This window comes from Geotrypetes seraphini, chromosome 10 (genome assembly GCF_902459505.1).
Source record: "Geotrypetes seraphini chromosome 10, aGeoSer1.1, whole genome shotgun sequence".
Classification (NCBI taxonomy): domain Eukaryota; kingdom Metazoa; phylum Chordata; class Amphibia; order Gymnophiona; family Dermophiidae; genus Geotrypetes; species Geotrypetes seraphini.
This window is the reverse complement of record NC_047093.1, coordinates 137,988,716-138,004,245: the sequence shown is the minus strand read 5'-3', so window position 1 is coordinate 138,004,245 and position 15,530 is coordinate 137,988,716. Positions and strand designations below refer to the sequence as shown.

The 15,530-nt window shown below is 49.3% G+C and overlaps 1 protein-coding gene across 2 annotated transcripts in view; it reads right to left on the bottom strand.

Moving 5' to 3' along the window:
• The window catches only part of LOC117367518 (uncharacterized protein ZSWIM9-like), a 56,228-nt gene that overhangs the window by 38,820 nt on the left and 1,878 nt on the right, over positions 1–15,530 (bottom strand). For both annotated transcript variants that reach the window (XM_033960116.1, XM_033960117.1), the window contains exon 2: positions 7,748–8,087. In XM_033960116.1, the coding sequence (XP_033816007.1) occupies positions 7,748–7,966 (219 nt within the window). In that variant the 5' untranslated portion in view covers positions 7,967–8,087. The remainder of the gene's footprint in view (positions 1–7,747; positions 8,088–15,530) is intronic.

Below are 15,530 nucleotides of genomic sequence, written 5' to 3'. Positions count from 1 at the left end.
ACCGAAACACGGCGCGAGCGACCAGTCCCCCACAAATAGCCGCCTGGACCCCAAAGGCAGAGACCTGAAAATTTTGCTTAAGGATGCTCTCCAATTTGCGCTCCTCAGAGTCCCGCAAGGCAGAACCGCCCTCAACAGGCACGGTATGCCGCTTGGAAATTGCCGAGACCACCGCATCCACGACTGGCGAAGCTAACGTAGCCCGATCCCCTTCCGGAATGGGATACAGGCGAGCCATGCTGCGCGCCAGCCGAAACGGCGTCTCCGGCGTTTTCCACTGCTCCAGAATAATATCCCGAATATCCTGATGCATAGGAAAAGAGCGGGAAACGGAACGGATCCCCCGTAACAGGGCGTCCCCCACACGCGGAGTCTCCGGCGGCGCGTCCTCAAAACGCAAAAACCGAAGAAACCTGCTGAATAAGGTCAGGCAGCTCATCTTTCTGAAAAAGGCGCACCACGGACGCCTCGTCACTGGAGAACGGGAAATCCGACAACCCGCCGCCAGCTTCCGTCCCCTCCAGAGAGTCCTGGAACTCCTCAGAAGGGTCCAGGTCCTCCTCCAGACCGACCCGTTCCTCCGACCACAAATTCTCGTCCCACGACACCCGCGGACGCTTGGACAAGGGAGGCGGCGGAGGGGACGTCACGCCAGACGAAAGAGGCAAAGCCGCAGGGAGCGCGGAGGAAAACCCACCCCCCGAAACCCCCTGGGCGCAACCGGGACCCCCAGCCGCCTGAAAATAGGCTCTGCATAAAGAAAAGAAAAATTCAGGAGAAAAAACCCCCCGAGGGTCCCATGGGGACTCCCTGCCACAGCAGGGGACCCAGCAGAACCTTGCCCCTGCATAGTCAAAACAGGGGGAAGGTCACCTGAGGTGGAAGACAAAATGGAGGGGCCAGACAGAGAAGATGGCGGTTTTCCCGCCAAAAAAGCTCCCTCCATAGCCTGAAGCGGCTGAGAAACCTGAATAGTCTCAGCCGCTAAAGCAGGCAAGCCGGCATCAGCTGTCAAAAAATCAGCTGAGAGGGAATCCTTCGGGGAATCCCTCCGTGGGCGGTTGTGGACGACCGGGCTTCCCCACTGCTCCAAGCCGACTCGCGAGGCACCATCGGCGGGGAGCTCTGGGCGCCTGCAGCCGCTGCCGACAGAGCTCCCCCACCTCACCGACCCAAACCGCCGAGTTCAGGCCGGCCGCGAGTGCCTCGCGGCTGGACTAAAATTGTGTCCTACTCCCCCGGAGAAGGGCACAATTGCTCCATACGCGACCTAGCTATAAAAAAGTGCTGGTTACATGAAAAAATACAGTAAAATACAGTTTTCTTAAAGGGAAACAACCCTTCAGACCAGCACTACCTCAGGATTTTTTTTTTTTTTTACAGAACAGACTCCACAGGCTCTCGAAGCAATATGCCTTGCTTGACTTAGGGGGCAAGGCTTACTGCTGAGGCTCCTCTAAAAAAATGTGGGGAGGTGGAGGAAGTGGGGGGAGGGACCCCGCTCGTGACCCGCCGGGTTTAACACCCCCGAGGTCGGACGAACCCCCAAACAGAGTCCGCCCAAGCTCCGTCCGGCTAAAAACAGGGACAATAAACCCCCTAAACAAATTCCAACAGCCCTACCAAGGGAGATGGGTACAGATCACTCAACACCTGCTGGAGACTGAAAGAAGACTGAGGGAAATAGAGAGGAGGGGCTAGGATATACTGTCCCAAAGTTTTGTTTTCAGTCTCCACCTGCTGGTCATGATTAGATATATACCATTCGTAAAGTTAACCTCTACTGGTCTGGAGAGTGCTAAAGAATACAGTTTTCTTAAAGGGAAAAACAACCCTTCAGACCAGCACTACCTCAGGATTTTTTTTTTTTTTTTTTTTACAGAACAGACTCCACAGGCTCTCGAAGCAATATGCCTTGCTTGACTTAGGGGGCAAGGCTTACTGCTGAGGCTCCTCTAAAAAAATGTGGGGAGGTGGAGGAAGTGGGGGGAGGGACCCCGCTCGTGACCCGCCGGGTTTAACACCCCCGAGGTCGGACGAACCCCCAAACAGAGTCCGCCCAAGCTCTGTCCGGCTAAAAAACAGGGACAATAAACCCCCTAAACAAATTCCAACAGCCCTACCAAGGGAGATGGGTACAGATCACTCAACACCTGCTGGAGACTGAAAGAAGACTGAGGGAAATAGAGAGGAGGGGCTAGGATATACTGTCCCAAAGTTTTGTTTTCAGTCTCCACCTGCTGGTCATGATTAGATATATACCCATTCGTAAAGTTAACCTCTACTGGTCTGGAGAGTGCTAAAGAATGAAAGTATTTATGAACAAAACATTCCACCACAGTGGAGCCAGGAGCCTGGAAGTGCTGGAAAGCCTGTGACTGCAGCTGTGGGTCGACAACAATTCCATCTTCAACCCCATCAGACATTACTGACTGATACAGACCGCTATCACTTAACTTCAGTTTTAGCCAAAAATGCCAGCCAAAAACCCACCCCTGCCGCCTCCCATCATTGAAGGACTTCCCCGGGCCTACCTTTAGAAGTCCTGGTGGTCTAGTGTCTTCTTTAGGACAGAAGTGATCTCCAGTCCTGCCCGTGCTGGCTCTAATCTCAAAATGGCTGCCATGACTTCTCAAGGCAGCCTAGAGAGACTACCACAGGAATTCTCAGAAGCCATTTTGACTGCAGAGCTGGCACAGGCAAACACAACTTGGGATCACTCCTGACCTGAAAAGGCCACTAGACCACCCGGGCTTCTAAGGAAATGCCCAGGATGGGCAGAAATTGTGGTCAGGGGTGTACGGCCCAGAAGGCACTCGCTCCTTGATTTGGAGAGGGGGGATGGAGGGCATCAAGTTTTCAATTTTCAGTTATAGTTTTGGTTTCAGCTGAACTGAGAACCCCTGTTTTGGATGCCGTCTAACTTACAGTTCTGATTAGTGCCATGAATTGTCATGAGTTTGGCATTGTTGGATGACATCTCTGTATGGCTGACTTATCCTGCTGCCAACAGAGAACCCCCATTACAGGTAAGTAACTTCACTTCATACAATTTAACCTGAAGTGCTCTAATAAATTATTTCATGGATTTCAAGTTTATTGGTAGTCACCTACATTTATCAACACCTGAATTTCTCCCTCTCTCTACATTGATTATCATCTTCAAATATTAATCTTCCCATATATGACAGTCACACAGGCCCACCCCTAGGTCTGGCTGTGACATCGCTACTTGCAATGAAAGGTAGGAATTGGAGGCTCTTTGAAAATGAGATGATCATCCTCCTCTCTTCATTCTTTTGCTGTTCAGAGTTTTATTTTCAAGATCACAAAAAATAATTTCATTCAAGAAATGTAACTAACCCCCTCTTCTATTAAACTGCGCTAGCAGTTTGTAGTGCAGAGAGCTGTGCTGAATGGCCCGCGCTGCTCCCGATGCTCATAGAAACTCTATGAGCGTCGGGAGCAGCATGGGCCATTCAGTGCAGCTCACCACGCTAAAAAATGCTACCGCAGTTTAATAGAAAAAGCCTTAAGTTACTTACTTGTAGCAGGTGTTCTCTATGTACAACAGAATATTAGTCTTCCCAAGTGGATAATTGGAAAAAAGTTTCTCCAGCTGAAAAACTTTCCAGAAGCATTTGAGAAGAACCATCATGCACATGCACCACTTCCTGCCTATCGCTGTCACCTGTTCTAGTGCGCCCACCTTTTGAACCGTTAGGCCATTGCTCTTTGAAGGACCTTACTCTTAAAGTGGTCTTCTTGGTGGCCATTACTTCAGCTAGATGTGTTTCTAAGCTGCAGGCTTTCTCTTGCAGGGCTCCCTTCTTGGAGTTTTCTAGGACGTGGGTTGTCTTGAGGCCTGTTCCTTCTTTTCTGCCAAAGGTAGTTTCTCCTTTTCGTGTCAATCAGGCTGTGGTTCTCCTGGTATTGGGTAGCCAGGAGGGCTCTTCCGAGCAGGGAAAGTTGTGCAAGTTGGATGTCAGTTGGGTCCTTCGCTTTTATGTTCAGAGGACCCAGGAAAGGTCCCTTCTTTTTGGACACCACAAAGTAAATGTAGTACCTGCCGGTGCCGCACTCTGAGGGGGGACTGGAGCAACTGCTTTGAGGTCTATCAATAATTAGAAAAAGGCTTAAGGCTAGAAAATGATCTGGTAGAGAGCAGGCAAACTCCAGAGCATAACCGTCCCGCACCACCTTCAGGACCCACTGATCGGACATGATCTTGGCCCACTTGGGAAAAAAACTTGCGCAGCCGGGCACCCACCAGAACCAAAGGGGGCACCAGTAAGGAGACATTGGGCAGGACGGGCAGCGGGGGAACCAGAGGAGGGATTGCATGTGCTGATAAAAATGCCCCTGGGGAAACCCCGATGCCTGGAAAGTAGCAGCCCTACGCCCAGGGCAGTAGTTGTGGAACTCCTGCAGACTAGAGAGCTGCACAGGAATGGGGACGACGGGAATCCCGCGGGACCCACGGGCATCCCGCGGGTTCCCCCTTCGGGTCACGGGGATCCCGTAGGGACGCCCCCTAGGGTCGCGGGAATCCCGTGAGGACACCCCCTAGGGGCACGGGGATCCCGTGGGGACGCCTCCGAAGGTCGCGGGGTTCCTGTGGGGCTGGATGTACTCAGTCGCGTGGCTCTTCTTCTCCCTACCTGCTCTGCTTGCAGCACAGAGCGAACGGAAGTCTTCCCGACGTCAGCGCTGACGTCGGAGGGGAGGGAGGGCTTAAACAAAATCTCCCTCCCTCCGACGTCAGCGCTGACGTCTTGAAGACTTCCGTTCGGCTCTGTGCTGCAGGCAGGGCAGGTAAGGAGAAGGAGAATAGCCTCGCGGCTCGAGTGGCTACCAAGGGAGGGGGGCGGTCCGCCCCGCCCCGGGTGCAGCACAGCCGGCCAGGTCCCCTTACTTTTGTGGCGCTTCCCCGACCGACCGACAACAGCCCCGGTCAGACAAACCTCCCTGCCCTTAACCGCAAATCTAAATTACCTTCTTACAGCAGCTGTAAGAAGGTAATTTAGATTTGCGGTTAAGGGCAGGGAGGTTTGTTTGACCGGGGCTGTTGTCGGTCGGTCGGGGAAGCGCCACAAAAGTAAGGGGACCTGGCCGGCTGTGCTGCACCCGGGGCGGGAGAGAAGGAGGGGGGAGAAGGACGCTGAAAGCACTGGGGAAGACAAAGGGGTGGAGAAGGACGCTGAAAGGCCATGGGGAAAACAGGGGGGGGGGAGAAGGACGCTGAAAGCACATGGGGAAGATGGCGGGGGATGGAGAAGAACGCTGAAAGGCCATGAGGAAGACAGAGAGGGAGAAGGACGCTGAAAGGACATGGGGAAGACAGAGGTGGGAGAAGGACACTGAAAGCACATGTGGAAGACAGAGGGGGGAGAAGGACGCTGACAGGACATGGGGAAGATGGGGGGAGAAGGACGCTGAAAAGAAATAGGGAAGAGAGAGTGGGGAGAAGACGTTGGCAGGGAAGAAGACAGAGATGCCAGCCTATGGGGGGAGCGGAGGGAATCAGATGGGTGCCAGACCAATTTGGAAGGGGGGAGAAAGGGAGAGGCATAGTAACAGAGCAAATGGAAGACGCAGAAGGAAGAGAGACAGTGGATGGAAGGAATTGAATGAGAACATGAGGAAAGCAGAAACCAAGCAACAAAGGTAGGAAAAGAATTCTATTTCTTTTTATTTTTTATTTTTTTTTGCTTCAGGATAAAGTAGTATATTAGTTGTGTTGATAAAAATTTATAAACATTAGAGGCTCTGGTAGAAACCCGTTTACAAAATATGTATTCTTCCCAATTAATATTTCCAAATTAATAAAGTCTTTTTGCTTATTTGTAAATGGGTTTCTACCAGAGCTTTTAATTCAGTAGCATAATTAAATGAAATAACTACTTCTGAAGTTTATAGGGACGGGCGGGGACGGAGGGGATTTCTCACGGGGATGGGCGGGGACGGAGGGGATTCCTCGCGGGGACGGGTAGGGATGGAGGGATTCCTCACGGGGACGGGTGGGGACGGGTGAGATTCCTCATGGGGACGGGTGGGACTTTGGCGGGGACGGGTGGGATTTCTGTCCCCGCGCAACTCTCTACTGCAGACTCCCATGGGTAGTGCCCCCCCGACATGTAGTACGGGCACGGTACTCAGACAGGCGGGGCACTTTAGAGTCTGCTTAAGAATGGTCTCCAACTTACATTCCTCAAAGTCCTGTAAGGCAGAACCGCCCTCTACAGGCACAGTATGCTGTTTAGCAATCACTGAAACCATCAAGTCCACCACTGGCAACTTCATAGTAGCCCTATCACCCTCTGGGATGGGATACAAACGAGCCATGATGTGCGCCAACTGAAACGGTGGGGGACCCAGCTGAAACCTGCCCCTGTTTTTTCAATACAGGGGGAAGGTCATCTGAGGTTGCAGACAAAATGGAGGGGCCTGTCTGAGAAAATGGCGAAGTTCCCGCCAAAAATAACCCCTCCAGGTCTTGTAGCAGCTGGGAAGCTTGAACTGTCCCAGTCGCTAAAGCAGGCAAGCCAGCATCAGCTGTTAAAAAAATCTGTGGGTGGTGAGGGAAGACCAGGCTTCCCCACTGCTCCCTGCTGACTCGCGAGGCACGAAGGCAGGGGAGCCTTGGACACCTGCAGCTGCTACCGACGGGGCTTCACGACCGCATCGGCCCGAACAGCTGTTTTCAGGCTGGTCATGAGTGCCTCGCATCTGAACCAAATTGAGCACCACTTCCCCTGAGAAGTGCTCAATTGCTCCATATGTGACCTATCTAAAAGAAAAGTGCCGGTTAGTTAAAAAATAAAGTAATTTACAGCATATTTAAAGGGAAAGCAACCCTTCAAACCAGCACTACCTCAGGATTTTTTTTTTTTTTTTTAACAGAACAGACTCCACTGGCTCTCAAAGCAGAATGCCTTGCTTGAATTAGGAGGCAAGGCGTACTGCTGAGGAACCTCTAAAAAAATGCTGGGGAGGTGGAGGAAATGGGGGGGAGGGACCCAGCACGAGACCTGCCAGGTTTGACACCCCTGAGATCGGACGGATCCCTAAACAGGACCCACCCAAGCTCAATCAGGCACAAAAACAGGGACCAAGATCCCTAAACAAATTCCAACAGCCCTACCAAGGGAGATGGGTACAGCTCCTCACACCTGCTGAGACTTAAAGAAGACTGATAGGAACAGGGAAGGTATCTCTTATGTACTATTCCACAGTTTTGTTTTAGTCTCCACCTCCTGGTCATGATGAGATATATACCCATTCGTAAGGACTATACCAGTCTACCAGGTGCTACAGAATTTGTTTTTTTTGCCAGGTTTGGTCATTGTGGAAATAGGATTCTGGACTAGATGGACCATTGGTTTGACCCAGAATGGCTATTTTTATGATCTTATCTATGCAATAGTGAAATTTAAGCCAAAATAGTGAAGAAAAAGTCCCAAGAGATGTGAGCTCAGTAGGCATGCTCCAATGGCTCTGTAGAAACAAAGAGGTCCCATGCCACAGCTGCAGGTAGGAAGTGGGCACACATGTGTAGTGGTACTTCTTAAAAGCATCTGGAAAGTTTCTAACTGGAGAAGCTTTTGACTGCGCTAGACTCCATCAGGTGATTACCACCCATCTGTGAGGACTTGCTATGCTAAAACATAGCAAAAGGACCTTTTGTTTTAAGATTTGTTGCCTACAGCTTTCCATTGAGGACGAGTTTGAGTGGAAGAACAACTACCTCCTGTTTGACAGCAATTTCAGTCATGAATACAGCGGATGTCAGATCTGGTAGAGGATAGATCTCAGCTGCAACCTGCTGATCGACACTCTCAGGCACGAGCAGAAGTGATACTTGATTAGATAGTGGATAGTTCTCTGCTGCATCCTGCTTGGGCATGGGTGGAAGGGATATCGGATAGCTCTCAGCTTCACTCTGCTCAATGACATACTCGGGCATGAGTGGAGGTGATGCTGGGCCAGGCAGAGGATAGCTCTCGGCTACATCTTGCTTGATGGCACCTTCTGTGCATGAGTGTCAGATCAGGTAGAGAGGAGCCTTCTGCAGTACTCAGCAAGCCCTGCAGAGAGAGAACAGAAAAGGGGAATAACAGTACAGACCCGATTATCTGACATAAACGGGACCAACAGCTAGTTTGAAAATCAAAAAAGCACAGTTACTTACCGTAAACAGGTATTATCCAGGGACAGTAGGCAGATATTCTCACATGTGGGTGATGTCATCCACCGATGCCCAGATGCAGACAGCTTCGCAAGCAGACTTGCTTGTAGAACTTTAGAAAGTTCGTAACTGCCACACCGCGCATGCGTGAGTGCCTTCCTGCCCAGTGCAAGGCGTGCCTCTCCTCGGTTCAGATAGCTAGCAGAGAAGCCAGCCAGGAGAGGTGGGTGGGTTTGTGAGAATATCTGCCTTGCTGTCCCTGGATAATACCTGTTACGGGTAGGTAACTGTGCTTTATCCTAGGACAAGCAGGCAGCATATTCTCTCACATGTGGGTGACCTCCAAGCTAACCATAAATGGGATGGTGGGAGTGTTGGCAACTTAGGAGAATAAATTATGTAAAACTGCCTGACTAAAAAGCCATCCCGTCTGAAAAAGTATCCAGGACAATAATGAGAAGTGAATGTATGAACCGAGGACCAAGTGGCAGCTTTGCAGATTTTCCTCAATAGAGTAGATCTGAGGAAAGCCACTGATGCTGCCATGGCTCTGACTTTGTGGGCTGTGACTCAATTCTGTAGATGGAGTCTAGCTTGAGCATAGCAGAAAGAAATGCAAGCAGCCATCCAGTTGGAGATGGTGCGCTTGGAAATCGAATGTCCCAACTTGTTTGGATTGAAGGAGACAAAAAGTTGAGGTGCAGATCTGTGTGGTTGAGTGTGTTGCAAGTAGAAAGCCAAAGCACGCTTACAGTCCAGAGTATGAAGAGCTGAATCTCCAGGGTGAGAATGAGGCTTTGTAAAAAAACACTGGAAGGACAATAGATTGATTGAGATGAAATTCCGAGATCACTTTAGGTAAGAATTTAGGATGAGTACGGAGGACCACCTTCTCATGATGGAATACTGTGAAAGGTGGGTCTGCAACTAAAGCTTGGAGCTCGCTGACCCTGCGAGTGGATGTGAGAGCAACAAGAAAAACCACTTTCCAAGTGAGATATTTCAGATGAGCTGAATCCATAGGTTCGAAAGGAGGCTTCATCAATTGAGCAAGAACAACATTGAGATCCCAAACCACTGGAGGCGGTTTTTTGTTTGATATTGAAATAGACCTTTCATAAATCTGGAAACCACAGGATGAGCAGAGAGGGGGTTTCTCTTCAATAGGCTGATGGAAAGCAGCAATTGCACTGAGATGGACTTGAATGGATGTGGATTTGAGGCCTAATTGAGGACAAATAGAACAGGTAATCCAATACGGAAAACAAGGAGGTAGATTGAGGCTCCTTGTGATGAATGTTGCACCAAGCAGAAATCTAGTCCATTTCTGATTGTAGCATTGTCTAGTGGTAGGCTTCCTAGAGCATCTAAGTGTCCTGTACAGATTGAGAAAACTGTAGAGTGGCATTTAAGTTGAGAGGTACCAAGCTGTCAGGTGTAGAGACTGCAGGTTGGGATGAAGTAGAGACCCCTGACTCTGTGTAAGAAGAGAGGGTCTGGTAGAAGCAGTGGCTCCCTGTTGCTGAGTTGAAGTAGAAGGGAGTACCAAGGTTGCCTGGGCTACCGAGGAGCTATTAGAATTATGGTGACACGTTCCTGTTTGAGTTTGACAAGTGTCTTGAGAAGAGAGGGAATGGAGAGAACGCATAGAGAAACTGATTCGTCCATTCCAGGAGAAAAGCATTCTGCCTCCAGTCGGTGAGGGGAGTATATCCTGGAGCAGAATTGAGACAGCTTGTTGTTGTGGGAAGATGCAAAGAAATCTATCTGAGGGGTCCCCACATGAGAAAATATGTGACGAAGAAGTGAGGAATTGAGTGTCCATTTGTGAGGTTGCAGAAGACGACTCAATTTGTCCACTAGACAGTCTTTCTCTCCTTGAATGTAGACAGCTTTGAGGAAGGTGTTGTGAAGGATTGCCCAGTCCCACACATGTAGAGCTTCCTGGCAAAGAGGGAGAGATCCTGTTTCTCCCTGCTTGCTGACATAGTACATGGCGACTTGGTTTTCCATCTGAATGAGGACTATCTGGTCGTGGAGAAGATGCTGAAAAGCTTTGAGAGCATTGAAAATTGCTCTGAGTTCCAATAGATTGATGTGACACTAGTGATCCGTGCTGGACCAATGGCCTTGAGTACGGAGACCATCGAGATGAGCACCCCAAGCGTAGGTCGAAGAATCTGTTGTGAGGACCTTCTGATGAGGAGGTGTTTGAAACAGTAAACCTCTGGAGAGATTGGAAGAGAGCATCCACCAGTGGAGAGACTGTCTCAACGAAAGAGTTACTCTGATGTGTTGAGATAGTAGGTCGCAAGCCTGCACCCACTGAGATGCCAGGGTCCACTGAGGAATTCTGAGGTGAAGTCTGGCAAAAGGAGTCACGTGAACTGTGGAAGCCATGTGACCCAGGAGACCCATCATGTGTCTTGCTGAAATTGTAGTTAAGGAAGACCCTCTGTGGCAGAGATGAAGGAGAGCATCCTGACATTGTTGAGGAAGGAATGCTCTACGTCGGACAGTGTCTAGAACAGCTCTGATGAACTGCAAAGTTTGAGAGGACTAAGAAATGCCATTCACCGGATCAGACCCTAGGTCCATCCTGTCCGGCAACCCGCACATGCGGAGGCCAATCCCGGTGTTCCCTGCTAAAGACCCTGTTTACCCGTACCCCTCAATATGTTTTGCAAGGAGGTGTGCATCCAACTTGCCCTTGAATCCTGGAATGGTGGTCTCCGACACAACCTCCTCCGGGAGAGCATTCCAAGCGTCCACCACTTTCCGAGAGAAACAGAACTTTCTGATATTTGTCCTGGGCCTGGTGCCCCTCAGTTTCAGTCCATGACCCCTTGTCCAAGTCACATTTGATAATGTGAATAATGATGTTTTTTGCTCTATTTTGTCAAATCCTTTTAGTATTTTGAAAGTCTCTATCATATCCCCTCGCAGCCTTCTCTTCTCGAGGGTGAATAATCCCAGTTTTCCGAGGCATTCATTGTAGCTCAAATTCTCGAAGCCTTTTACTAGCTTCGTGGCTCGCCTCTGCACCCTCTCCAACAGGGTTATATCCTTCTTCAGGTAGGGAGACCAATGTTGGATACAGTATTCCAAGTGTGGTCTGACCATAGCTCTGTAAAGCGGCATTATGATGTCCGCAGATTTGCTCGTGATTCCCTTCTTTATCATGCCCAACATCCTGTTTGCTTTCTTTGCCGCCGCTGCACATTGAGCCGACGGCTTCAGGGTCTTGTCTATCAGTACCCCCAGATCCCTTTCTTGATCGCTCTTTCCCAATGCTGTACCTAACATTTTGTATTCATGTGCCTTGTTCTTCTTACCCAGGTGCATCACTTTGCATTTTTCTATATTAAACTTCATCTGCCACTTTTCCGCCCATTTCTCTAGCTGGTTCAAATCCCTCTGGAGTTCTTCTCTGTCCTTTTGAGACCCAACTGTCCTACACAGTTTTGTGTTGTCCGCAAACTTGATTAAATTACTTGTAGCTGGGATTTGGGAAAGTTTATTTCGAATCCCAAACTTTGTAGGAACCAAGTAGTCTGTTGGGTCACTACAATAACCCCTTGAAATGTTAAATCCTTGAGCTAGTCGTCCAGGTACGGGAACACCTGGAGCCCATGGTTTCACAGAGCTGCTGCCACTACAACTAGGCACTTGGTGAACACTGACTTAAAATACAGATTCCTCACCCAAAATCTGAGGAATTGTTGAGAAGCTGGATGAATGGGAATATGAGTGTAAGCCTCTTTGAGATCTAGAGAACATAACCAATCGTTCTGATCTAGAAGGGGGTATAGAGATGCCAGAGACTGCATCCAAAATTTGTTGAGGACTCTGAGGTCCAAAATAGGGCGCAGATCAACTGTCTTCTTTTTAACTAGGAAGTAACGGGAGTAAAACCCCCTGCTCTGCTATTCCAGCGGAAACTCCTCGATGGCACGGAGACGAAGCAGAGCTTGAGCTTCCTGAAGAAGAAGGGCGGTGTCTGGAATGAATTGGAAGAATACTCTTTTGGAAGCAGATCTGGAGGAACCTGGATGAAATGAAGAGAGTATCCTTTCCTGATAATGGACAGCACCCAGAGATCTGATGTAATGATCTTCCAGCGGTGGTAAAAATGATGGAGATGACCTCCAATGGGAAGGGGAGAGGACAGAGGCAGAACGATGGAGGTTATGCTCTGTATTAGATGGTCAAAAAGGCTGAGAGGCTTTAGGCGCAGCAGGAGTCTGAGGTTTCTGCTGCCTATGTTGCTGTTTGCTGTTTCTTAGGAGGCGCCCTGGTATAAGGAGCTGTCCTCTGTTGGGAAACACTGCTGGTAAGATGATAGAGGCCTGAAGCCCTTAGAGGTGGAAAGGCTTAGGCTTAGGACGTAATGATGGAAGCAAATGAATTCTCATGTTCGGACAACTTTTTTAGTAGCTTCCTCGATGGAGTCATCAAACAAGTCATTGCCTTGACCAGGAATGTTGGCGAGGCGATACTGTAGATTAGGGTCCATGTCAACAGTGCAAAGCCAGGCAAGCTGGTGCATGGCCACTAAAAAGGTGGTTACCCTTGAGGAAAGCTCAAATGCATCATAGGAAGATTGAAGTAGATGCATGCGGAGTTGAGTCAGAGTGGTGATCGTCTGTTGAAACCCTGGAAGACGATGTTGAGGAATATATTTGAAATATTCAGGCAGTGTGTCAACCAAATGCTTGAAATAAGAAATGAAAACAAAATTGTAATTCAAAACTCTAGTTCCCATGAGAGAAATTTTAATACAAACGGCGACCAAATTTGTCCATGGTCGTGCCCTGTCTTCCAGGAGGGGCAGTAGCATAAACTTTGGCAGGATTGGTCTTTTTCAGAGAAGACTCCACAAGAATGGACTGATGGGATAACTGAGATTTCTCGAAGCCCTTGCAGTGGACCATCTTGTACCGAGACTCCAACTTTCCTGGTACAGCAGGAATGGATTAAGGTGTCTCAAGATTTCTCTTGAAGGTTTGAGAAAGAAGTCTATTGATGGGTAATTTGAGTGACTCCGCAGGATGACTAGACATACCCCATTTCTTCTAAGTACTCCTGAGAGTATTTGGAATCAGAGTCCAAAGTAATATTGAGTTCCTACTTATTTGAGGTAGGAAATAGAGAATGACACGGGGAAAAATCTGTCCCCGGCTCACTGTCCCTTCACTGTCCCGTCACCGCCATTCCCTTCACCGCCCTGTCACGTCACACCATCCCCTTCACCGCACCTGTCACTGCCATCCCATTTCACCGCCCTGTCACCGTCCCCGCAGCATCTCCATATAATGCCTCAGTACTGCGAAACACCATGAAGACAGAAGAGAGTCCTGCCACTACTACTACTGCACTGAGAATCTGTTTCAGTGCCTCTGCCCTGTAGTAAAAACAGAACATAAAATAAATCAATTGACTTGTCCTCCCTTGCAATGACGTGATCCCCATGTTCACCTATAGCTCGAATCAGGTCAATTGTGCACACTAAAAATGCCCACCTGAGCACATAATCATGCAGATGTTGCAGTACAATAAGCAACAGGAGGATCTGGAACGTGAGTGCAGGCAGGCAGTGATACAAAAACACCCGACCGACTGCAGCGTTCCGCCATCTCCCTCCCTCCACCTCACCTTAGATGTAGAGTATGCCAGCTTTCTTTTTCGCCCAGCCGCACGCACGACCTGCTCATTTGTTCAATATTCTCCTCTGATGCAACCAGAAACAGGAAGTTGCAGGAGAGGAGGAATATTGATCAACACGAGCAGCGCGCTGCGTGCGACTGGGCGAAAAAGAAAGCCGTCATACTCTACATCAGTGTTTTTTTAACCTTTTTACACCCATGGACCGGCAGAAATAGAAGAATTATTTTGTGGACCAGCAACTACTAGGACCTAAAATTTAAAAACCCCGTTATCCGCCCCATCTCCTCGAGCTCGGTCACCTCAGTAACTATAGAAAAATAGACAAATATAGTGCAAAATATAGACAGCAGATATAAATTCTCAAACTGACATGTTTTGATCACTAAATTGAAAATAAAATCATTTTTCCTACCTTTGCTGTCTGGTGATTTTATGAGTCTCTGGTTGCGTTTCCTTCTGTCTGTGTATCCTTTCTTTCTTTCTGCACTCAGGCCCAAGAATTGTTTCTTTCTATTCCCTCCCTCGTTCCTCCTATGTCCTTAGTGCCCCCGGTGCCTCCTTCCCATGTCTTTAGTGCCCCCCAGTGCCTCCTTCCCATGTCTTTAGTGCCCCCAGTGCTTCCTTCCCATGTCCTTAGTGCCCCCTTCCTGTCCTTTAGTGCCCCCAGTGCATACTTCCCATGTCTTTAATGCCCCTAGTGCCTCCTTCCTATGTCTCTCTCACTGCCTTCCACACTTTGGACCTACCCCACCCCCAAAGTCTGCCTGTCTACCTCTCCCTCCCTCCCTAGCCATAGCCAGCCTGCTGCCTCCCTGCTGCTTCAAAAAAAAAAAAAAAAAAGCCTCCTTCCTTCCATTTCCCCTGCTCTTACCGCCCTGCTGCAGCTGCTAAAGCCGACAGGAAGTCTTTCCGACATCAATTCTGAAGTCGGAGAGGATGTTCTGGGCCAGCCAGGCAGCGATTGGGGCGGTGAATGGCCTTGTCCCTGTCCCCGCAAAGGCCACTATTTTTTCTTTCCCAGTTTTGGCGGGTTACCCGCGGCTAGCCGTGGGTAACAACCACCGTGTCATTCTCTAGTAGGAAAGAAGAAAAAAAATATCTGCTCCAAGGAAAGATTGACCTTTAGGAGAAGAAGGATGACCTTGAGGTGCCTCGCAAGGCAGAGAACCAAGGTGAAGCTTCTCTGGAGGCCTGAATATGCAGGTATAGATGACTCACTGAGAGAGTGGATAGAATCCCTCACAGGAGAAGAAGCAGTGGTATCTGGCGGTGGTGTTCTCGACTTCAGAGTTGGAGGCCTCAAAGAGTCTCGAGGCCTGGAGAGACAAGTCTTGCTTTGAGCAGAGGATCTATGCCTCAACTGATGTGGAGAACTGTACCTCGAACCAGGCAGGTCTCGCTGAGAAGAAAGTCGAGGAGTCTTTGCCCTATGCCTTGGGAAGGGCGATGCCTTATATGAGGAGGGAGGGCTGGAGGCTGGAGATCGAAGGCACCAAAAGGGACTGAACGCCTGATGTCAAGGTATCTCAAGGCAATGACAAGGACTCGACTCCTTGCATAGAGTGTGTAGAATCCTCTCGAGGCACTCCCAAGGACTCGACTCTCTGTATAGAGTGAGGAGGATCAGCTCGAGGCACAGCCAAGGACTCAACTCCTTGTGATACTGCTAAGTGCT